This window comes from Eriocheir sinensis, chromosome 4 (genome assembly GCF_024679095.1).
Source record: "Eriocheir sinensis breed Jianghai 21 chromosome 4, ASM2467909v1, whole genome shotgun sequence".
Lineage (NCBI taxonomy): Eukaryota > Metazoa > Arthropoda > Malacostraca > Decapoda > Varunidae > Eriocheir > Eriocheir sinensis.
Genome location: NC_066512.1, coordinates 4971193 through 4997237, shown reverse-complemented (window position 1 = coordinate 4997237; position 26045 = coordinate 4971193). Strand labels below are relative to the sequence as shown.

General features: G+C 43.3%; 1 protein-coding gene across 1 annotated transcript in view; it reads right to left on the bottom strand.

Annotated features, from left to right (window-relative positions):
- Positions 1-4711: 4711 nt before the first annotated feature.
- Positions 4712-26045, bottom strand: part of LOC127008059 (mannose-binding protein C-like) — a 105320-nt gene continuing 83986 nt past the window's right edge. Inside the window, exon 6 of the mRNA XM_050879597.1 lies at positions 4712-6248. Within this exon, the coding sequence (XP_050735554.1) occupies positions 6055-6248 (194 nt within the window). The 3' untranslated portion in view covers positions 4712-6054. The remainder of the gene's footprint in view (positions 6249-26045) is intronic.

Genomic DNA, 26045 nt, shown 5'->3' with positions numbered 1-26045 from the left:
GCAGTAATCATTCCACGGGAAATCGGAAAAGTACATCCTCAGGTCGTCCCACCGAGCTGAAACAAAATGCCAGCATCGCCTCTTCGGTGGGTCCAGAAGATGTATGTATTGGAGCGATAGGACAGAATACATAAATAAGGTTGTGATCAGAGGAGCCCATGACAGTATTTAGTAATAGAATGACAATGAAGTCTTAGCCAGATGGTGGAAAATTCAGAAGAGTCAAGGTCGTGGACACGAGAGCAAGTGATGTCGTTGCGCACGTAGGTGCAACATCCGGCTTTGGATTAATAAATTAGGATAGAGATGATAGGAGGGAACAGAGTAGAGATTGATGTCAGTAGCCCCAGAAACCTGTGTTTCGGTAAGGAAGATATGTCTTTAGAGAGCATGCTGAACTGCTCTCTGGTGTTGATGAGACAAAAGGGATACGGTTAGTGAGCACATGGCAAAGTTCTTTGAAGGGCCTCAGCACCCTACTCGCTTCCCATTTATCCTCACCGGGAATAGCTTACGCCCGTTTGCGCAGAGTTTCCGTGTCCTGCTCCAAAAGTGAAGTTGATTATGTATGGCCGAGCGGAAGCCTTAGTTCACTTAGTACAACTTAGTTCACTCTCTCTCCCACTGGGACATAAAAAGGTGTGTGGTTTTTAAGGGTTTTTAGTATTTACAGTCTAAGAGTAAATTATAGTTTGTGAGTGGTCACACCAAAAAAGGGAGAGAAGCCACACCCAAAAGCGGCGAACGTCTGTCTTGATGCCTCGCCCCGGTTCTTCTCTGCTGCCACTCGTTCTGCTCGCAGGTTTTATTCTGCATCGTTGACCGCCGGAACTATGATCCTTCCGGGGCTGACTCGTGCTGATTCGCCGGAACTTCCAACCTTCCGGCGTAAATATTGCTGACTTAACTGTCAGCAATACTCTTTCTCACGGCCACAAAATAGCTACGTGTCCAATAACATCCTGTGACTTGGATCCTGAGCTGGTGTTTCGACACATACATTCCTACAGTCATACCTACATGATATATCTACATCTATATTAGTGTCTTCAGCGGTTGTGATGAGCCCGTTAGCCTAGGTTTGAGTCCCACAGAAACACGCTGATTGTTTATAATCCATCACCGAGTTGCCGAAGATTACCCGCGTTTTAAATCATCTTAACACTTCCACACACACACACACACACACACACACACACACACCAATACAATATTGTCATTCCCTTTTTCCACTTCCCTTCCTCTCCAAGTAAAATCTCTTGCCTGTCATTGGTAATTTTGTATGAGGAGCTATAGTCTGAATACGGTTTAAGCGACACATACACACATCCCCCCCCACACACACACACACGCACACACAGACACACACACAATCCCCCTTTTCCCCTCACTCGCACACGGAGAGAGAGAGAGAGAGAGAGAGAGAGATTGATTGATTGATTGATTGTATATTTGGCCTTTTGTAAAAACCTTACAAAATAGATATATGTCTAAATATACATCCACTTGTCCATTTAGTGACTGCGTTTTTTTATGGATTTTATGCTCTAACTTTAAAGTGAGTGTAGTCAAAGCTTGACAAGGCCTAACATACGTGTACATGACATGGAGAGAGAGAGAGAGAGAGAGAGAGAGAAAATTAGACTGGTAGACACTAACATGATTCATTTTGAAATGGATGATACACGGGTGTAAAAATTGAAAGTATACAGTTTGCTAAAATTTTATTACTCCATATACATAACTATATAACTTCCCTTGCTCCTTAGTGTGTATGATATTGCATTTCCGTGGCCTAGTTTCATCTTATTATTATCATTGTTTGTGCACTCTAATTATTGTTACAATTATTATTATTATTATTATTATTATTATTATTATTATTATTATTATTATTATTATTATTGCTATTATTATTATTTTTATTACTATTATTATTATTATTGTCATTATTATCATTAATAATAATAATAATAATAATAATAATAATAATAATAATAATAATATACATGTTATTATTGTTGATGCTGTTGTTGCTGTTGACATCAAGATCCATGGAATGCCATCAAAGGTGAGTAAAAATCTGCTATAGACGCAAACAGAGTACTCGTGATGAGCAATTATTATGAATTTGAAGAAATAATAGTAGACAGTGGCAAATATGTAAGAAGATGGAAAATACTTGGGGAGCAAAAATCTTTATTTTTTTTTATAGCCGAGGATGCTCAAGGGCAACAAAAATAGTACAAAAAAGCCCGCTACGCGCCGCTCCCACAAAAGTAAAAAAAATAAAGAGTAGCCAAAAGAGAGGTCGATTCAAAGGCAGGAGGAAGTACAGCCGAAGGAAGACTGTTCCAGAGTTTGCCAGTGAAGGGGATGAAAGGATGGAGATGCTGGTTAACTCTTGCATAAGGGGCAAAGAGAAGCAACATGGCTGCGGAATTTAATAGGTAGAAGGTTGTCAGTAAGGGGAGGAGAGCTAATGAGACGAAGAGCCTTAGACTCCACTCTGTCCAGAAGAGCTGTGTGAGTGGAGGCCCCACACGTGATATGAATACTCCTTACGAGGGCGGACAAGGCCCCCATATATGGAAAGCATAGGTGCGGGGGAGAAGAACTGGCGGAGACGATACAGAACGCCTGTCATGATTTCATTATTCAGGGAGTGGCCTGTGGAAAAATACCGCGGGGGTCCCCGCTATTTTGATTGAGAGAGCGGGAGTAGTCACAAGTCAGGCGGGAAGCAGAAGTTTTTCAAATCATATTCGTTATTACTGCCAACGCTGAGCTTTGTGTGGGATGCATGACCCACTATGACCAATTGCATGTGTTAGGTTATTAATAAATAACAATCCATAGCCGTTAGGGTGTTTTAGCGTAAGTGTTACACAGAAAACGAGATGCCGTATGGCGAGAGCTGGCATCATGATCGCGGAGCCCGGCCTGAGCATTGTGGGCCCGCCGCCGCACCCATCCTTCTCCTGCCCAGACTTCGCCGCGAGCACACGTCCCTCTCCAACCTCCGGGTTATTCAGCCTTGTAGTATCCGCATGTCCAGAGCGACTGTGTACTAAGGTCAGGGAAGCCCGTTGAAGGAATGAGGGCACGGCGTTGCAGTGAGGAACGAGAGAGGATTGAAGAAGGACTCCAAGGCTCCAGACACGAGGCAAATCAGGGTGTGGCTTCCCTCTTCTCCCCCTACAGCTAAGTAACCATTTGCTAGGATGTGTTAACGTAGATAGCTAGGTTGCTGTGTGCTTGGTTTAATTAATTATTCCTAATTTCCAGCGAGTTTCTTTGTTGTTTTCAATAAACTTAAGAGCAGGTTTATCTGGCTTTTCCTTACCCTATGAGAGATGTGATTGGTCAGATATTTAAATAAATAAGGACTAGAGGGGCTGTGAGTCTGATAATTCAATTTTCAGTTATTTTATTTAATTTTTTATTGCTGAGAATTTACGGGATTTTCGGAAGTCCAGACCTTTCAAGAACCCCACAACGCCCAAACTCGAGGAAACTGATTTAGTAAGAGAGGAGATGTGCAGTTTCCAGTTGAAATTTTGAGCTAAGGATAGACCGAGGATATTTAGTGTTGAAGAAGGTGACAGCTGGGTGTTGTCGAAGAATAGGGGATAGGTGTTTGGAAGATTGTGTCGAGTTGATAGGTGGAGAAACTGGGTTTTTGAGGTATTGAAGGACACAAGGTTCCTTTTACCCCAATCGGAAATGATAGCAAGGTCTGAGGTTAAGCGTTCTGCAGCCTCCAGTCTGGAGTCTTGTAATTCCTGATGAGAGGGTCTTCTGTTGAAAGAAGTTGAATAATGCAGAGTGGAGTCATCAGCGAATGAGTGGATAGGACAGTTTATTATGGAAAGAAGATCATTGATTAATAACAGGAAGAGAGTGGGTGATAGGACAGAGCCCTGTGGAACACCACTGTTGATAGGTTTAGGGGAAGAACAGCGACCGTTTACCATAGCAGAGATAGAACGTCCGGATAGGAAACTGGAGATAAAGAAACAGAGAGAGGGATAGAATCCGAAAGAGGGCAGTTTAGAAAGGAAAGAATTGTGCCAGACTCTATCGAAAGATTTCGACATGTCTAGGGCAACTGAAAAAAAGTTTCATCGAAACGGCTAAGAGAGGATGACTAAGAGTCAGTTAAGAGAACAAGAAGATCGCCAGTAGAACGCCCCTTGTGGAACCTATACTGACGATCAAATAGAAGGTCAGAAGTGGATAGGTGCTTTTGAATCTTTCGGTTAAGAATTGATTCAAAAGCTTTAGATAGGCAGGAAAGTATAGTTATAGGGCGGTAGTTTCAACGATTGGATCGGTTACCCTTCTTAGGCACAAGCTGTATGAAGGTATACTTCCAGCAGGAACGAAAGGTAGATGTTGACAGGCAGTGGCGAAAGAGTTTGACCAGGCAGGGTGTCAGTATGGAGGCACAGTTTTTAAGCACAATAGGAGGCACTCCATTAGGTCCATAAGCCTTCTGAGAGTTGAGGCCAGAGAGGGCATAAAAAACATCACTCAAGTATATTAATAACTGGCATAAAGGAGTCAAAGGGGGGATGAGTAAGAGTAAAGATCAAACAGGTGGGTGTTCACTTTTGTTAACCTTAAAATATTTGTCAACAAGGAAAAACATCTCATATCGAAGTACATACCACAATTCAATCCATTTGAGGATATGTGAATGGAAACGTTTGTTAGTTGCACACACACACACACACACACACACACACACACACACACACACACACAAATGAGCAGTTGGAACATTATTAAGCTAAAACAACGAACTAAAATTTTGAGACGAGATTGAGCTGCCGGCATTCAAACTTAACCACAATATTAAAAACGGGCAAAGTGAAGGAAAAAAACCCATTAAAACAATATTATCCTCATTAAAAAAAAATATTTAAAAGGCCAGCAGTCTCAGAAATATGAGGAGCAGTTTTCCTAATATGATTCTCAATAGTCATCATGTTACCCACAACTAGTTTTAATAAGGATATAATGGAATGGATTACTTGGTTGTCATTTTATATAACAGGCTGTGGTGCATTGTTTGTCCTTGAGCGACTAAAAATGATAATGCTAATATTGGCAGATTTAATTCCATGCCCCAAATAAAAAAATAATCATAGATCGGCATTCAACTGAGTAGCCGCATGGTGCCTGCTTTGAGAATCATGAATAGGAGAGAATAAAGCATCATCGGTATATAACATTATTGAGAGGAAATTCCTTCCCACAAATCACTAGTATGGGAAATACTAAGTGACCAAGAACTCTGCGCTGAGAAAAACCGGCTGGACAAGTAGAGCTACTAAAATATCTGTAAATGGCAACGCATAGGTGGCTGTCTGATAAAAATAAATGATATAAATGATTATAAAATGAGCGATTTAAACTTCGTGACAAGTTGAGAAGTAGCGCCGTATGATTTACTAAATCAAATTCATAGGAGAAATCAAGAGAACAAGCCAAGTCTCCTAGTCAGCATCTGGAGAAGATTGAAACATGCACCAAGGTCAATAATGCATCAGGTTTAGCAAATAGTCAGTCAAAGACTTTTGATAGGAATGGACTAATGGTTAGTGACCTGTACCCTTTGGACGAGGCGACAGTTGGGGATCCTTTAGGAACAGATGTACGTGTCATTTGCACAACGACACTAAGCAGGAAACCATATTTTTTCAAACTTAAATACGATAAATAACATGTTTTAAGTTATGAAAAAGACCTTGAAAGTCCACGCCACCAAATATTCAACATTGACTTCCTAGCATGGCGTGGCCAATCACTCGGCTGCCAAAGTTGCTGTTCATCATGACGACCAAGTGCTACATTTATTTTATATCTGCTATAAGTTATATTATCCCTAAACTTAAGTAACATATTTTTTTTTCCTCCGACATAAACGAGTTAATGTTTTCCTTGTCTGATTTGTATAAAACCTCATAATGTTTTTGTTTTTTAGTTCAAATCTGCTATCGGCAATGTTGTTAAACAATATATTGCATTTGAAGAGAATGATGATCATTAAGCAAAAGTGCAACGAATGTCCCAGGTGCCTAATTCACAGTGGTCCTGCGGTACTTCGCAAACAAAGCTGTATTTGTTGTTGCAGGCCACGTCATTCCAAGCAGAATCTGATGTAAGGGTCCCACAATCCTCAATCGATCCATAATTGTCAGGGTTTGGAGGGATAAAGTTTCGGTAGACCAGTACAGTACCTGGAAAAATTGGAACATGAGAGCTTAACTGACCCTTTACATTTAAAATAAAGTAGATCAGACACTATTGCTATATTTGCCACTGCCCATAGTTATATGAAATAGCACTTTGTTTAGGATACATACAACAAATATTTATTTGTAATGCGTTTTACTTGTCCCTTATTTATTTTTATTATTACCTGTCGTTCACTGTGACGTAAATAAATTATTATTTTCGATTTTCCAAGACCAAATTTGATATATAACATAATACTTGAAAATAATATATTAACAAAGATTATTTTACAGTAAAGGAAGCAGCTCAAGGACATAAAAAAAAGCCTGTAATCGCTGCCACTATAAAAAAAGTTTAGAAGCGTGGCAAAGGAGAGGTTAGTTTCGGAAAGAGAGGTGTCTCGATACTTAACTCTTGAAAGAGTTCAAATCGTAGGCAGGAGAAAATACAGTTGAAAGAAGATTGGTCCAGGGTTTACCAGTGTAACGGATGAAAGAATAAAGATGCTGATCAACTCTCGCATAAGAGATTTCGACAGGATAGGGATAAGCAAGAGTAGAACGTCTAGTACAGCGGGGCCGCGGGAGTCAGTAAGGAGAGGAGAGTTGCTGAGACGAAGAGCCTTAAAGTCATATGAGATGCATAACTATGCGAGGGCGGACAAGGCCCTTGTATATGGCCAGCATCTGAGCGGGGGAAATTAACTGGCGAAGATACAGAACGCCCAAGCTCGAGGAAGCTGATTTGGTAAGAGAGGAGATACGAGGTTTCCAGTTGATATTTTAAGTTAAGGATAGAACGAGGATGTTTAATGTAAAAAAAGGTGACAGCTGCGTGTTGTCAAAGCATACGGAATAGGTGTTTGGAAGATTATGTCGAGTTGACGGATGGATAAATTAATTTTTTGAGGCGGTGAAGGACACCAAGTTCTTACTCCAATCAGAAATGAGTAAGGTTTAAGGTTAACCGTTCTGCGGGCTTCAGCCTAGATTCATGTAGTTCCTGTAGGGAGAGTCTTCTGTCAAAGGATGTCCAGTAATGTAGAGTAAAGCCATCGACGTAGGAATGGATAGGACAGCTTGTTTTGGAGAGATAATTAATGAACAACAGAGAATGGGAGATAGGACAGGTCCCGGCGTAACACCATCGTCGATAGGTTTAGGAGGAGAACAGTTACATTTTACCACAGCAGAAATATATCGGCCAGAAAAATATAAAGATAAAATTCGTAGGAGGGTAGTTTGGTTCAGTTTTAAATACTGATTTTATATATATATATATATATATATATATATTTATATCTATATCTATATCTATATATATATCTATATCGATATATCTATCTATATATATATATATATATATTTATATATATATCTATCTATATATATATATATATATATATATATATATATATATATATATCTATATATATATATCTATTCATCTATCTATCTATCTATCTATCTATCTATCTATCTATCTATCTATATATATATATATATATATATATATATATATATATATATATATATATATATATATATATATATATATATATATATATTGACGTTTGGGCTAGGGTAGTCTTTCTTGGTGGAGCTTGGTGTTCGTCCCCAGCCCATGTTGTGGCGTACGTAAATGGATTATAGTGGCGCCATCTTGCTTGACTTATGCTGCTCCCTGGAGCTCATATTTGATCGTCTTTTCGTGGGAATCTCGAGTCAGGGTTAGTTGGTGGTTTTCAGGGCAGCATATGTGTGGTCTTAGGCCACTCGACGATGACTGAAAAATTGCCAGCGTGACCTGTGTCTTCTTGAACGCCGCACCAACTCATAACTAACCCACCACCTCCCCGATATATATATATATATATATATATATATATATATATATATATATATATATATATATATATATATATATATATATATATATATATATATATATATATATATATATATATATATATATATATATATATATATATATATATATATATATATATATAAATTAGGTAAATCTGACCATAATATGGTGTTTTTAATTCCCATATATAAGAAAATTATGAAATGTAAACCGTGCGAGAAAAAATAAAAACATTAAGGTGCAGGATTGGAATAATGAGCACATGGTGAGTCTTCAAGGCTGTTTTGATTGTACAGACTGGGATGTGTTGTATAATGAGTCCGACGATATTAATGTATATGTAGATGTTTTAAATTCATATATTAACTTTTGTACCAACATGATTGCGCCAACTAAGGAAATCAGTATTTATCCAAATAACAAACCCTGGATAAATTTTGATATCAAAGCGTTATTGAGTGAAAAGTAGAGAAATTTTGTAAATGGTGACCGCATGCAAAGGAAAGTGATACAAAGCCAATTGAATAGGAAAATACTAGATGCTAAACATTCATATAAAGTTAAAATTGAAAACTTATTTAAGTCAAATAAATCAAAAGATGCTTGGACAGGGGTAAAACTACTGAGTGGCTCTAAAAAGAAAAGGTCATTAATAGACCCACCAAACATTCAACAGTATGTAAATGATTTGAACTCCTTTTATGCTAGGTTTGATGTGCACGATTTTAATGCTGAATGTGAAAATATTTTGTCAATGGTTAGGGGTATCAATGTAGAATGAATAATTATACCTCCTGATGATACGATGAACTCTATGAAACATATACAATGTGGAAAAGCAAGTGGACCCGATAAAATTGGTTCTAAACTACTAAAATCCTGTGCCGAGCAACTTGCTGATCCACTGTGTAAACTTTTCCAAGCTTCACTTCATCAGAGTACAGTACCGGATGTGTGGAAAATGTCAGAGATTATTCCAGTACCCATAAACAACCACCCAAGGGAATGTAATGATCTTCGACCCGTAGCCTTAACATAATTATAATGAAATGTTTGGAGCACATTGTGAAGGGGTACATTTGTTCAAACGTAGATCCCTTGGAAGATATTTTGCAATTTGCTTATTGTCAAGGTAAGAGTGTTCAGGTGCTGGGTTAACCTTACTTCACCAAACTTACGAGCATTTAGAAGCCCGAAATTTACAGGTTAGAATTCTATTTATAGATTTTAGCAGCGCTTTCAATACAATTCAGCCACATATTTTACTTAACAAATTACTAGAGATGAATGTCAACAGTAACCTAATACTGTGGATCTATAGTTATCTTTTGCAAAGACCTCAATACACCAAAATAAAAAAAATGTTAAATCTGACAATGTACACACAAATACGGGGGCTCCACAAGGGTGTGTCCTTTCACCGCTACTTTTCACCCTTTGTACAGACAACTGTAAAAGCAAGTTCCCCAGTTGTTCGATTGTAAAGTATGCGGACGATACTGCAATTATAGGTAAAATCAGAAATGATATTTCTGGAGAATTTTTGAATCAAGTAAATAACTTTGTTCATTGGTGTAACAATAATTTCTTAACCCTTAACGTAATGAAAACAAAATAAATGATAATAGATTTTAGTGTAAATAATTATGTACCTAACCCAATTGTTATTGCTAATGAACATGTTGAGAGAGTTCATGAATATAAGTACTTGGGCATAATGATGGATGACAAACTAACAAGGTCCTCAAATACACAAGTCTACAAGAAATGTCAACAGCGTATTCATTTCTTACGAGTACTGAAAAACATTCACATTGACCAAACAATATTATCCATATTCTATAAATCCACAGTAAAATCGATCCTGTGTTTCACAATTACATTATGGCATGGAAAAATAACATGTAAAGATAAGAATAAACTGAAGAAGATTGTAAAGCCCGCCAGTAGACTCCAAGCAAAAACTGTACCACTAGATGCACTGTACAATAACAATGTAATGAAACAGATAGATAAGATTATGAACAATATAAATCACCCACTGAACTGTCACTATACCTTTCTTAGATCAGGCAGGAGATTAGCACTCCCTATGCAACACACAAGTAAGTTTAAAAATGATTTTGCTCCAAAGAGTATAAATCTGTACAACCATCTAAGGACTTAACTGTGTAAATAAATATAACCTAGTAAAGTGTATAATAGTAGTGATTGGTATGATATTGTGAATAATGTACTGTTTTTAGTATCTTTAATACATGTTACCGTCAGAAGGCGGAATGAATGCAGAGAGAGAGAGAGAGAGAGAGAGAGAGAGAGAGAGAGAGAGAGAGAGAGAGAGAGAGAGAGAGAGAGAGAGAGAGAGAGAGAGAGAGAGAGGGTTCAACAGCGTGAGAAAGAGTGTCGGGTTAGAGGACAGTGGTTGATGTTTACGCGTTCGCCGGTCTTATCGCCAAGGGTTAATGTAGGGTTAATTTAGTGAATGCTTACATAAGGCCCCGATGCACACACGTGCATTTTTGATGATTCAACATGTATGATGGAGCGCTGTAGGGGGTGAGGAAAAGGCAGACAGCTAACAGTAACGGTGAAGGAAAGACGTTCCTTCTCGGCTTCGCTGTCTGCCTCTACAGAGCTACACCCAGAGGAACACATGGGACAGAAAGACGAAGACATTTCAGTAGGCCCAGAATCCCACCACTGGTGGGAACTGTACGGGAAACGTTATAATGCTTTCACAACAGAAGCCGGCAATACAGGTATGAGTGTTTGTCTACGAGATTGACTGCCTATGGATGCGCTATATCGTCTCCTGGAGAGGGACGCCGGGTGACTGGTGGTACGTAGCCATCCTATGAGTGAGTGACGAGTGTTGTGGACACCAAAGTGAGAGTTTACGGTACCGTTACGAGTACTTGCGTAGCGCGTTGGACGGTCACGAGCGATAATGACTTGCAGAGCGTGCGTGATATGATAATGTAGTGACTCATGTGGTATCGTGTGTGTATGTGTGTATCGATAACAGAGACGCGGTGCTGTGCGCGGTATTGTAGACTTACGAGGCGTTCGGACTGTTACGCCATGATATATTGATAGGAAGTAAACATTGTGTAAGGCCCCGCCAAGAAACAGAGTTGACTAATTGGCATTTACGTGATCAGAGGTACCTACGGTCAAAAGGACCTCACAAACCCGCCCCTGTTGCACCCAGCAGAGAAGGGTCAGTTCCGTGCTATCTCGGACACTGATCGCACGAGTGCATACTTGTTGCACTCAGCAGAGAAGGTTCAGTCCCGTGCTATCTCGGACACTGATTCACCTGATCGACACGAGTACATATGTTGCTGTGCTCATCAGAGAAGGATTTGACCCGTGCTAACTCGGGTTTTTGACTAGTCAAACATACGCGCTCCAAGCATAGAGCAAACATGGAAGACGGCTCACCGAGACCCACAATGAGCGATGTCGACACGGACGTGGAGGAGTCAGGAGAAGATCGTGAAGGGCGACGCACGCCAGACCTCAGGGAAGACGCGCGGCCACTCTCTGACAAGGTAGACCTCCTCCAGACACAAGTACACGAACTGACTCAGTCTATGGGTCAGATGAAAGAGTTCATGGAACGCATGGAACGAAATTTGCGTCCTCCTGGGTGCAGTCCAGGTGAGAAGGGTGAGAAGAATAACTGCGTGTCAGACTCCTCGACACCACCCATGTCTACCTCGGCCTCCATGACCACGGTGTCAAACCATCAAGGGGAAACGGAAACGTCGGAGCCACCTAAGACACCTGTACGAGAGCCAGTGAAAGGAGGATCGAGTACATCCGCCGATATGCAAAGGAAGACGTCTCTCACTAATGAGACATGGACACAGGGCATGCAGAAGATTATTGCTTCGATCGAGAAACCCAAGACAGCTTTGCCCACGTTCACAGGCGATTCGAGAAAGGAATACGCACTGTTCATGCAGCGGTTCCACCTGTACCTACGTGATCATAGACGCGTGTACTGGACGGGCGAAAGACTCGCTGATGCGGCATGTGCGACTGGGGCCCGAAGAAGGATACAGTGAAGCCCTAAAGATGTTAGCAAGCAGGCTGGGTGACACCGAGGACCATATTGACGAGTTGGTGATGGATCTCATTAGCGGACCAGCCATACCGGACAATGACTTGCAACAGATCAAAGAGTTCACAGACCAATTATGGGATATTATCGCCGACCTTGAGTTTACTGACCGCCAGGCAGACGTAGAGTTATGGCGTCACGACAATGATCTCCCGTCGCTTAACGGGAACCCTCCGACTGCGTTACAAGAACAAGGTGCACAAGTTTAAGAAGTAACGTGAATCAAAGTCGAGACCAGACATGAAGTGGTTAAAAGATTTCTTAGAGGACTATATGGAGAGACTGTTGGGGGAGAACGACAATGGTGACGAACACAGCAACAAGTTGAAACGAGACGCGAAAGGCAAGAAGACAGCTGATACACCTAAAACAAAGGCCGTGGGGTTTGCGGTGATTGAAAGGGGACCAGCACGTAAGAGCCAGGCCGCAGGCAATAAGTCCGGTCTCTCGTGTTTCCTCTATGACAAAAAACATCCGATTTACGCTTGTTGGACATTCCGAGCGATGTCCGTACCGGAGCGCTGGGAAGCAGGCCCAGGCCTGTTATGTGTGTCTGAGCCGCGATCACATGGCAAGCAAATGTGACTCACCTTACAAACAGTGTGGTCTTAAAGGATGTTTCCAACAACACTCCAGGTGGCTCCATGAAGATAAGGACGAGAAGCAAAACCAAAGGGAGACAAAAAAGGTCCGTGTCTCTCCTCCGCTGAGTAACCTAACAAGCGCATGAGGATGGACGAAGCTGATGATTGACAGGAGACGTATAAAGTTGCCCTACCCATAGTCGAAGTGGTAACAAAGGGAAAGGACAAGCTGCGCATCGTTTTCGACTGCGCGGCAGTTCACGAGTCCATATCTTTAAATAATCAAGTACTGCAGGGACCTAACCTTACGAATAAACTTTTGGGTATCCATCTCCGTTTCCGTCAGGGTCGGGTGGCAATAATGGCAGACATTGAGGCAATGTTCCATCAAATCAAGGTTAGTCCTCGCCATCGTGACGCCCTACGGTTTTCATGGTGGAGGGACGGCGACCTTTCACAAGAGCCGGCCATACACAGAATGACGGTCCATCTCTTTGGAAGAGTGTGGAGCCCGTCTTGTGCAGCATTTGCACTACAAAGGGCCTTGCCGATCCACAACGCCACGGTTAGTCAGGCATGCGAGAGAGCCGCACGAAACTTTTATGTGGACGACTTGCTTATCTCCTTGGATTCTCCAAACGATGCATCAACTGTTGCGCATCAGTTACGCACCGTACTAGCGAGCAAAGGGTTTAGACTGACGAAGTGGATCAGTAACCACAAGGAAGTGCTCGCTTCGATCCCAAGAGATGAAAGACACTCGGAGGTAAAGGAGATCGACTTGTGTCTTAAGGACCTTCCGACCGAACGGGCACTTGGAATCCTTTTGGGATTTACACAACGATCGTCTAGCAGTTCAAGTCAACATGAGAGATCGCCCAGCAACGAAGAGGGGGGTAGTCAGCACAGTCAGTTCGATCTATGACCCCCTTGGTTTAGTGAGCCCATATACGATCCGAGCGAAAATGATCTTCCAAAATGAATGTCGACGACGAAAGGATTGGGACGAACCACTGACCGAAGACAATATGAAGGCGTGGGAGCACTGGCGTAAAGACCTAAAGGAGCTCACCAACTTTCGGACTCCCCGCCGCTACACACCCGACGGGGGTGTCGCTCGGTCTTCAGTGCAGCTACACCACTTTTGTGATGCGTCACAGAGAGCGTACGGCATGGTTTCGTACCTGCGCATAGAAAATGAAGGTAGTATACAATGTGCCTTTGTGTTTGGGAAAGCAAGGTTGGCACCCCTTAAACAACAAACTATCCTGCGTCTGGAACTGTGTGCAGCGGTCCTCGCTGTGCAGGTGGATCAGTATCTGCGAACCGAGCTAGACATACAGCTGCCCGACTCGGCTTTCTGGACAGACAGCACACTAGTACTGCAATACATAACGAACACAGAGAAAAGGTCTCGTACCTTTGTTGCTAACAGGGTCACAATAATCAGGGACCTTTCACATCCAGAGCAATGGCGACATGTAAGCACTACTCTAAACCCAGCTGATGAGGCGAGAAGGGGCTTATCCGCGCAGGATATGATCCAGGGAAGTAAGTGGATCACGGGTCCACCGTTCTTGCGACAGGAAGAGGCCAGATGGCCAAAAGGAAGTAAGATGATTAGAGCACTGCTAACTGACCCTGAAGTGCTTAGCTGTTCTTCATTGTCGTCCATCAACGGCGGATCAGTTGACGATGCCGGGACCCCTGTCATGATCAAGCTGTGGATGCACTATTCCTCATGGCACCGACTCCAGAAAACAGTTGCTTGGCTAATAAGGTTCTTTGAGTGGTTACAGCACACACGCCACAAACGCCAGTACACATCGCCACACTTCCTAGAGATCCACGAGATGCGGAGGGCGAAGAGATCCATCATTCGCCAAGTACAGAGAGAGTATTACTACGAAGACGTTGACGCCCTTACACAGGGAAAACACATCGTGCGTAGCAGCAACACGTATAAGTTAGAGTCATGGCTTGATGAAGATGGACTTCTTCGAGTGGGAGGACGCTTAACGCTAGCCCCCATTGCCCCAGCCGAAAGGGGGCCCAATTCTTCTCCCTCGAGATCACCCCGCCACTTCACTTATCGCCCGAGACATACACCAAACTCAGGCTGGACATTCAGGCAGGGAACATACAATGGCGATGTTACGACAACACTACTGGATACCACAGTTTCGCAGACAATTGGATAAGATACTAAGGGCCTGTTTTGTCTGCAGATGCAACAACTGGAAGCCTACCCATCAAAGACAGGCCCCTTTGCCGGAGGATCGCCTATCCGCAGGGAAAGCCCCCTTCGCTTCGATGGGAGTAGATTGCTCCGGGCCTTTCCTCATCAAACTTGGGCGGACTCAGTTTAAGTGATGGGGATGCATCTTCACTTGTGCCGCCACAAGGGCAGTCCATATTGAGGTATTTATGTCCCTTGATGCCGCTGCCTTTCTGAATGCTCTAACACGATTCTCTTCGCGCAGAGGGATTCCAAAGCTAATAAGGTCCGACAATGGGACCAATATGGTCGATGCACAAAAGGAGCTGAGGGCCGTGATGCGGAACTGGGAAGGCGATGCTCATGTACATGACACGCTTCTCCAACGAGAAATTGAATGGACATTTACTCCACCAAAGGCATCCCATATGGGGGGCATTTGGGAACGGCAAATCCGGACCATCAGAAAGGTGCTTCGAGCCATAGTGGGCACACAAGTGCTCGATGACGAGAGGCTGCACACCCTCTTTTGTGAAGTGGAGCAGTGATTAACAGCCGCCCCATAACCCCAGCATCAGAGAACCCGCATGAATTTGATGTCCTCACTCCGAACCATCTCTTGCGTGCAGGGGCGCATAATTGTTTGCCGTTGGGAGGCCCGCTGAGTGATGAACAATATCGGCGGCGATGGAAGCATGTCCAGTTTTTAGCAGACCAATTTTGGAAGCGATGGCTGAAAGAATATCTGCCTCTGATACGTCAGCGCTCAGGTAGTCACACATCTCGTCGGAAGTTCGAGAGAGGAGATCTGGTAATTGTGACTAATGAGGCAATACCACGCAACCAGTGGAAACGGGACGGGTGGTCCATGCGCAACCAGGGGGTGACGGTCTGGTCCGTCACGTCAAAGTAAGAACCGCATACAAAGTGCTCCTACGACCAGTGAACAAAGTCTGTTTCTTGGAGGGTCTAAATGGGCATTGACGAGTTTGCCCGCTCTTATATATATTATGTGCCGTCGGCGTACCTGTGGTCCTTTAGTGTTTGCACTTTCATGTTTGGGATCACGCTCTGTCAGGAATGTTGTTTCCACTGCCTTTGCTGTTGTCTTCTGTTCTTTGTACCTCATGATTTGAATGTTTTGGGAGGGACCGACCAACGGGGGGAGTGTTACCGCCAGAAGGCGGAATGAATGCAGAGAGAGAGAGAGAGAGAGAGAGAGAGAGAGAGAGAGAGAGAGAGAGAGAGAGAGAGAGAGAGAGAGAGAGAGAGAGAGAGAGAGAGAAGGGGGGGGGGGGGAGAAACAGCGTGAGAAAGAGTGTCGGGTTAGAGGACAGAGTTTGATGTCTACGCGTTCGCCGGTCTTATCGCCTAGGGTTAATGTAGGGTTAATTTAGTGAATGCTTACTTAAGTCCCTGAGGCACACACGTGCCGTTTTGATGCTTCGCCATGTATGATGGAGCGCTGTAGGGGGTGAGGAAGAGGCAAACTGCTAACAGTAACGGTGAAGGAAAGACGTTCCTTCTCGGCTTCGCTGTCTGCCTCTACAGAGCTACACCCGGAGGAACACAAGGAACAGAAATACGGAGACATTTCAGTAGGCCCAGAATACGTAAGTGCAAGCGCCTGCCGTAGTATAATTCTGTCTTTGCTTATTTACCTGATTACATACTGTCTGATGTTATAGATTAATGTTGCTATTGATTAATAAGATATTAAGATATTAGATATTAAGTGAAGTGCTCAGCTGCCCGGTTTAGTGCTTAGAGACACGGGCGTTCCGAGTGTCATGATTATGAGCCTGACGGTAAATGTTATTATTGACAGGTTTGAACACATTATTACGATTCCAACACGTGATCAGGCCATGGTGAGTTACACACACACACACACACACACACACACACACACACACACACACACAAGCACAAATATAGCACATGCTAAAAAGACAACTTTCCTCTATTTCCTTGCTTTAACAGTAGTGTGACAGTTCCGGAGAGCACATTTCTAATGAGGCAGGCAGGTAAAAGTGTAAAGAATATAAACATAGCATATAATCACCGCAATTTACATATACCATTGGCAATATAAAGCTTTACTGACGCGACGAACAGTTATCTCTAATCTTCCTAATTTTTGTCTTATTCCGCGATTGCTCGGTCCTTCACCAATGTGGGCCACAGCTATGCCTTTTTCCGACATGTCCAGCTTGGTTGTAGCCATTACGCAGCTCAACAAGAAAGTTACAGCAGTCAAGCAAGTAAGGGCGGGGAAGGGGGGCGCGAGGTCACGTCATACGCCCTTCCACTAGGCCGAGGTAACAGTTACTGATCAGTTTATTTCACTTTGACCTTGGCAAGGAAGCAAAGAGTTGCCAGATGAGGATTTATTTTAAAACAGTAACAACCCTTATGGTTGACAAGTCAAAATAAATGCGTAACGATAGATCATCGATATTATAAGTGTGCGACGATTTTTTTGGCGACGGCTGTACATCTATGCTGTGTATCTCCCACCTAACTCTACTAACTATGTAAAATTCTTTGACTACTTGAACTCTAAAGTGGAGCACATCTTGACCCACTCTCCCTTCGCTGAAAACTCCATTTTAGATTTCGATGTTCACCACCAGCTTTGGCTTTCATCCTCTTTCACTGACCAGCCTGGTGAACAAGCCTACAACTTTGCTATTCTCAATGATCTAGAGCAGTTGGTTTAGCACCCTACACTTATTCCCGACCGTCTTTGAGATAGGCCCAATATATTAGACTTCTTCCTTACCCCTAACGTTTCTGCTTACTCTGTCAAACTGTTCTCTCCGTTGGGCTCCTCCGATCACAACCTTATTGCTGTATCCTGTCCTATCGCTCCTGTACACCCTTTGGACCCAACGGAGAGGCGATGCTTCAGGTATTTTGATTCCACTCGGTGGGACGGTTGAGGATCTATTTTTCCAATTTCTCGTTGAATGACTACTACTTCAAGGAGAGAGACCCCTCTGTGTGTGGCCAGCGCATCACAAAGGTGATTGTCTCTGGAATGGAGGCATACATTCCACGTACTTTCTCTACTCCTCATGCTAAAAATCCTTATTTTAATCACGCTTGTTCTCGTGCTATCAAAGATAGAGAGGCAACTCCCAAAAAGTACCAGAGCCTTCGCACTCCTGCTAACCATGATATTTATATTTCTGCCCAGATTCGTGCCAAATACATTCTTCGACTTACAAAAAGCTTTTTTATCCATAGCAAATGCCAAAACCTTGCTTTCTTTAATTTTTCCAGAGACTTCTGACACCTGGCCAAAAATATCTCCTCCAATTTCACTTCTTCATCTTTCCCTCCTCTCCTTAACCCTGATGGCAGCACCGACGTTTCATCTATCTCTAAGGCTGAATTCTCCTCTCAAACCTTCGCAAAAAACTCCACTCTATACGATTCTGGGCATATTCTTCCTACTCATCCTCCCTCTGACTCCTTTATGCCTGTTATTAAAATTCTTAAGAGTGATGTTGTCTATGTCCTCCTTGGCCTCGACTCTCAGAAGGCTTATGGACCTGATGGAGTGTTTCTTATTTTCCTTAAAAACTGTGCTTCCGTTACACTCTGCCTGGTCAAACTCTTTTGCCTCTGCCTGTCAACATCTACCTTTCCTTCCTACTGGAAGTACCCCTACATACAGCCCGTGCCTAAAAAGGGTGACCGTTCCAATCCCTCAACCTTTTTTTTTTTTTTTTTTTTTTACAGCAAAGGATGCGGCTCAAGGGCAACCAAAAAAAGTACAAAAACAAAGCCCGCTACTCGCCGCTCCCACAAAAAAATAATGAGTAGCCAAAAGAGAGGTCAATACACTCTTCTTGAAAAAGGTCAAGTCATAGGCAGGAGGAAATAAGGACGAAGGCAGGCTGTTCCAGAGTTTACCAGTGAAGGGGATGACAGAATGGAGATGCTGGTTAACTTTTGCATAAGGGGTTTGGACATAAGAACATAAGAACACCATCCATGGCTTTATCTAACCTCTTCTTGAATGTATCTATGGTATATTGGCACACAACACATGGCTCCCAAGCCTGTTCCATTCCCACACCACTCTATAGTGAACCCAATTGCCTAATGTTTTTTGTTGAATCTGAATTTGTTCAATAAAACACCAGCCACGCGTTCCTACCTGGCTCTTTCACAAAATTTTATTGACATCCCCCTATTTATTAAATCCCCCTTCATAAATTTATAAATCTCAAGTCTCCTCGCACCTCCTTCCCTTCGCCTTGTAGAGTGTAGATTTAACTGCTTTAGCCTGTGCTAAGGCAAGTTCCTCACACCTTCGTCATCCTTTCGTCATCCTCCTACCATCTCTGTCTCAATTTTGATATCCATTCTATAACAGGGGACCAGAACTGCCTGATAAATTTGATGAGGTCTAGGACGGAGGTCAGCGCTCACTAGGAGTAGAAAGTCGTGTGCAGCGGAGCCGCGGGAGGGGGAGGGGGGCATGCAGTTAGCAAGTTCAGAGGAGCAGTCAGCATGAAAATATCGATAGAAGATAGAAAGAGAAGCAACATGGCGGCGGAATTTAAGAGGTAGAAGGCTGCAGGTAAGAGAAGGAGAGCTGATGAGACGAAGAACTTTAGACTCCACTCTGTCCAGAAGAGCTGTGTGAGTGGAGCCCCCCCCCCACACGTGAGATGCATACTCCATACGAGGGTGGACAAGGCCTCTATATATGGAAAGCATCTGTGCGGGGGAGAAGAACCTGGGGAGACGATACAGATCGCCCAACCTCGAGGAAACTGATTTGGTAAGAGAGAAGATGTGAAGTTTCCAGTTGAGATTTTGAGCTAAAGATATACCGAGGATATTTAGTGTTGAAGAAGTTGGCAGCTGGGTGTTGTCGATGAATAGGAGGTAGGTGTTTGGAAGATTGTGTCAAGTTGATAGGTGGAGAAACTGGGTTTTTGAGGCATTGAAGGACACAAGGTTCCTTTTACCCCAATCAGAAATGATAGCAAGGTCTGGCTTAAGGTTAAGCGTTCTGCAACCTCCAGTCTAGAGTCTTGTAAATCCTGTTGAGTTGGTCTTCTGTTGAAAGAAGTTGAGTAATGCAGAGAGGAATCGTCAGCGTATGAGTGGATAGGACAGTTTGTTATGGAAAGAAGACCATTGATGAATAACAGGAAGAGAGTTGGTGATAGGACAGAGCCCTGTGTAACACACCTGTTGATAGGTTTAGGGGAAAAGCAGTGACCGTCTACCACAGCAGAGACAGAACGGCCGGAAAGAAAACTGGAGATAAAGGAAGAGAGAGAGGGATATAATTCGAAAGAGGGCAGTTTAGAAAGCAAAGACTTGTTCCAGACTCTATCGAAAGCTTTCGATGTCTAGCGCAACTGAGAAAGTTTCACGGAAACGGCTAAAAGAGGATGACCAAGAGTCAGTAAAGCGAGCAAGAAGATCACCAGTTGAACGCCCCTTGCGGAACCCATATTGAAAATCAGATAGCAGGTCAAAAGTGGATAGGTGCTTTTGAATCTTCCGGTTAAGGATTGATTCAAAAGCTTTTGATAGGCAGAAAAGTAAAGCTATAGGGCGGTAGTTTGAGGGATTGGATCGGTCACCCTTTTTAGGCACAGGGTGTATGAAGGCATACATCCAGCAGAAAGGAAAGGTTGATGTTGACAGGCAGAGGCGGAAGAGTTTTACGAGGCCTTATAGCTTTACTTTCCTGTCTTTTGAATCAATCCTTAACCGAAAGATTCAAAAGCACCTTTCCACTTCTGACGTTCTATCTGATCGCTAGTATGGGTTCCGTAAGGGGCGTTCTACAGGCAATCTTCTTACTCGATTAACTGATTATTGGTCATTCTCTCTTAGGCGTTTCGGTGAAACTTTCTCAGTTGCGCTAGACATATCGAAAGCTTTCGATAGGATCTGGCACAAGTCTTTGCTTTCTAAACTGCCCCCTTTCGGATTCCATCCCTCTCTCTGTTCCTTTATATCCAGTTTCATTTCCGGCCGTTCTATCTCATCTGTGGTAGACGGTTACTGTTCTTCCCCTAAACCTATCAACAGTGGTGTTCCACAGGGCTCTGTCCTATCACCCACTCTCTTCCTGTTATTCATCCATGATCTTTTTTCCATAACAATCTGTCCTATCAACTCACGCTGGCGACTCCACTCTGCATTATTCAACTTCTTTCAACAGAAGACCCTCTCAACAAGAATTACAAGACTCCAGACTGGAAATTGACCTAAATTGACCTATCCTTCGGCCACTCTTCTTGACAACGAGATAGAAGGTCAAAAAGTGGATAAGTGCTTTTGAATCTTCCGGTTAAGGATTGATTCAAAAGCTTTTGCTAGGCAGAAAAGTAAAGCTATAGGGCGGTTGTTTGAGGGATTGGAGCGGTCACCCTTCTTAGGCACAGGGTGTATGAAGGCATACTTCCAGCAGAAAGGAAAGGTCGATATTGACAGGCAGAGGCGGAAGAGTTTTACGAGGCCTTATAGCTTTACTTTCCTGTCTTTTGAATCAATCCTTAACCGAAAGATTCAACAGCACCTGTCCACTTCTGACCTTCTATCTGATCGCCAGTTTGGGTTCCGCAAGGGGCGTTCTACTGGCGATCTTCTTGCTCTCTTAATTGACTCTTGGTCATCCTCTTTTAGCCGTTTCAGTGAAACCTTTTTAGTTGCGCTATACTTATCGAAAGCTTTCGAAAGAGTCTGACAAAGCTCTTTGCTTTCTAAACTGCCCTCTTTCGGATCCTATCCTTCTCTCTGTTTCTTATCTCTAGTGCTGTTTCTGCTGTGGTAGACGGTCACAGTTCTTTCCCTAAACCTATCAACAGTGGTCTTACACAGGGCTCTGTCTTATCCCCCACTATCTTCTTGTTATTTATCAATGATCTTTTTTCCATACCACACCGTCCTATCCACTCATACGCTGACGACTCCACTCTGCATTATTCAACTTCTTCCAACAGAAGACCCTCTCAACAGGAATTACGAGACTCCAGACTGGAGGCTGCAGAACGCTTAACCTCAAACCTTGCTAAACGGAACCTTGTGTCCTTCAATGCCTCCAAAACCTAGTTTCTCCACCTATCAACTCGACACAATCTTCCAAACACCTATCCCTTATTCTTCAACAACACTCAGCTGTCACTTTCTGCAACACGAAATATCCTCGGTCTCCTTAACTCAAAATCTCAACTGGAAACTTCACATTTCGTTCTGTATCGTCTCCGCCAGTTCTTCTCCCCTGCACAGATGCTTTCCATATATATGGGCCTTGTCCGCCCTCGTATGGAGTATGCATATCACGTTTGGGGGGGCTCCACTCACACAGCTCTCCTGGACAGAGTGGACTCTAGGGTCTTCGTCTCATCAGCTCTCCTCATCTTACGGATAGTCTTCTACCTCTTAAATTACGCAGCTAGGTTGCCTCTCTTTCTATCTTCTATCGATATTTTCACGCTGACTGCTCTTCTGAACTTGCTAACTGCACGCCTGCCCCCCTCCCGCGGCCCCGCTGCACACGACTTTCCACTCTTGCTCATCCCTATACTATCCAAACCCCTTATGCAAGAGTTAACCAGCATCTTCACTCTTTCAACCCTTACACTGATAAACTCTGAAACAGCCTTCCTTCGTCTGTATTTCCTCCTACCTATGACTTGACCTCTTTCAAGAAAAGTGTATCAAGACACCTCTCCACCCGTAATTGACCTTTCTTTTGGCCACTCTTCACTTTTGTCTGTTGTGGGAGCGGTGAGTAGCGGGATTTTTTTTCTACACTCTTTTTGTTGCCCTTGAGGCGTCTCCTTTATTGTAAAACAAAAATTAATAATGGCATATGTTTGATGGACAGAAAAGACTCCACAGTCATCAGCTCCATTGTATTGGAGTGAATTCCACTATGTACATTCCAACGCAATGTGGACTATAATCCTCAGACATAAGCGAATGATAGTCTCCATTAACTTACAAACAATAGATGTCAGGCTAATTGGTCGATAGTTTCCTGGATGAGACTTGTCCCCCTTTTAGAAAATTGGTGTGACATTTGCAAGTTTCCAATCCGACGGAACTTTTCCAGCTGTTAAAGATTTATTGAATATGATGGAGAGCGGTTTACAAATTTGATGTTTGATTTCTTTTAAGACCCTAGGGGTAATTTTGTCTGGACCAGGAGCTTTGCTTACTTTAATCTTTTCAATTGTGCGTAAAATGTCACTTTCTACGATGAGCACGCCACTTAACATCTTTTCGGCCCTTCTAACCTCCGGCGGTTGAGGTGATAAACAATCTTCGTCGGTAAATACGGATGCGAAAAAGTTATTTAGGATTGTAGCCATTTCATTTTCATCGTTCGTGTGGTTACCATTTTCATTAGCAAGCGGTCCGATACCACAAGTGAGTGACTTTTTATTATTTACATAGCTAAAAAAAATCTTTAGGATTAGATTTACTTGTTTCCGCTATATATTCTTCAAGATTTTTATTGCTTCGTTTTATTAATTTCTTGGTTTCGCGGCGAATTCTGTCCAACTCTAGTTTGTCAGCCTCGCTCTGAGTTGATATGTGTCTACTGTATTCGCATTTTTTTAAGAGATAGGCTATTTTGAATTTCGTTATTCCACCATTTGGGTTTCTTCTTAGAAGCTGAACGTCTGTTACGATAGGGTAGGCATATGCTTATGGCATTGTTCAATATTGTGGTGAAGGCCCCCCCAAGATTTATCAATATCTGTTTCCGCCGTGTTTTTAGTCCAGTCAGAGTTACTTAGAATTGATCGGAGTCCTACGAAATTCGCTCTCTGATAATCAGGCACCTTTTCTTTACTAGGAGTTACTTTACTTTCTTTCATATTGATGCTGAATGTGATTGTTCGGTGATCGCTAGAACTAAAAATTGGACCAACATTTACTTCGTTAACTAGATCAGCTGTCGTTGAAAAGATAAGGTCAAGTATATTATTTTCCCGAGTCGGTTCTTGAACGTGTTGATGCAAATCACTTTCTAGTAAATTTGTGTACAGGTCGAGCCCTGTATGACAGTTCAACGGTTCACCCCATCGTTTCACTGGCAAGTTAAAGTCCCCAACAATTACTGCCTCGCAACTGCTACTTGTTTCTAATAATAATTCACTTAATGCGTGGTCGATATCAAGAGTCTGCCTTGGCGGTCTGTAGATAAGTCCAATTACTATTTTACGAGATTTATTTTTAATTTCAATGAAGACCGTGTCTACATTGGTTATAATATCTGTTTTCACGGATACTGGATGGAGAGAGTTGTGGATATAAAAGAAAACGCCTCCACCCTATCTGTTCTCTCTTTCATGACTAAAGATGGTATAACCCGGTAATCTATATTCCGCAATGAAATCTCTATTTGAAGTGTCTATCCAAGATTCTGTGACTCCGATGATGTGATAATGATTTGTAGCTGCGAGGACTTCTAAGTCTTCAAATTTGTTACGTAGGCTACGAGCGTTTACATAGCAAGCTTTAATGTGATTCGAGTCGGGAGTTTTGCGAGTTGAGTGCATCCTTACGGTGGAGCTGCTGGTGTTCTCGCCTCCGCGTTTTTTGGCTTTCGAAGAGCCACTTGGTCACAGAGCAGCCTCCCGAAACGGGCTGCTCCAACAGGGTTTAAGTGAATGCCATCAGGAAGGAACAAGTCTGAATCGTAGTAAAAATTGTTCCACAAGTTAGCGAACTGGACGTTTTCTTGTGAGCAAAGGGACTGAAGTCTGTTGTTTGTGCTGAAGGCCTTATTGTAAAAGCTAGATTCGGCACCGACCCTCGGGAGGATTCCTGAGATTATGATGTTACTGGCATCCGTTTTACATTTATGCTGCTTGATCATGCGGTGGTATTTCTCAAGCAGTTCCTCAGAAAGGGTTGTCTTTACGTCATTTGTCCCCGCGTGAATGACAAAGAGGGTGTTTCGGTCGGCATTTCTCGTGACATCATCGCACGCTGCGGTGATGTCGTCCAGTCTGGCACCTGGATAGCAGTAACGTTTTCTGCGGCCGTTTGATGAACGACCACATAACTCAACCAGCTGGCCACGCACCATGGAGTCCCCAACTAGGCGAGTCTCGAACTCATCCTCCATGGTGTCTGCCAGCACCTGGAACCTATTGAAGGTAGTGGGGGTCAGTAAATCCTTGGTTACCTGCTTCGGTTTGGCTCCATTCCTTGCAGGTTGGAACCCGACATCCTGTGAAGCAGGAAGAGAAGCGTTAAGTGGGGCAGGCTGGAAGTTGTCCTGTTAGGCAGGCTGTGAGTTAGCCTGTGAAGCAGGCTGGGGGTTAGCCTGTGAGGCAGGCTGGCGGTTGTTCTGTGAGGCAGGCCGGGGGTTAGCCTGTGAGGCAGGCTGGGGGTTAGCCTGTGAGGCAGGCTGGGGGTTAGCCCGTGAGGCAGGCTGGGGGTTAGCCTGTGAGGCAGGCTGGGAGTCACTCTGTCCAATAGAGCTGTGTGAGTGGAGCCCCCCCCACACGTGAGATGCATACTCCTTACGACGGCGGACAAGTCCCCTATATATGGAAAGCTATAGCTATAGGGCGGTACGAAGGCATACTTCCAGCAGGAAGGAAAGGTAGATGTTGACAGACAGAGGCAAAAGAGTTTGACCAGGCAGGGTGTCAGCACGGAAGCACAGTTTTTAAGGACAATAGGAGGCACTCCATCAGGTCCACAAGCCTTCTGAGAGTTCAGGCCAGAGAGGGCATAGAAACATCATTCCGAAGAATCTTAATAACATGCATAAAGGAGTCAGAGGGGTGATGAGTAGGAGGGATATGCCCAGAATCGTCCAGAGTGGAGTTGTTACATAAAGTTTGAGAGAAGAGTTCAGCCTTAGAGATAGCTGAGACGGCGGTGTTGCCGTCAGGGTTAAAGAGAGGAGGGAAAGATGAAGAAGTGAAATTGGCGGAGATATTTTTGGCTAAGCGCCAGAAGTTACGGGAAGAATTACAAAAAGCAC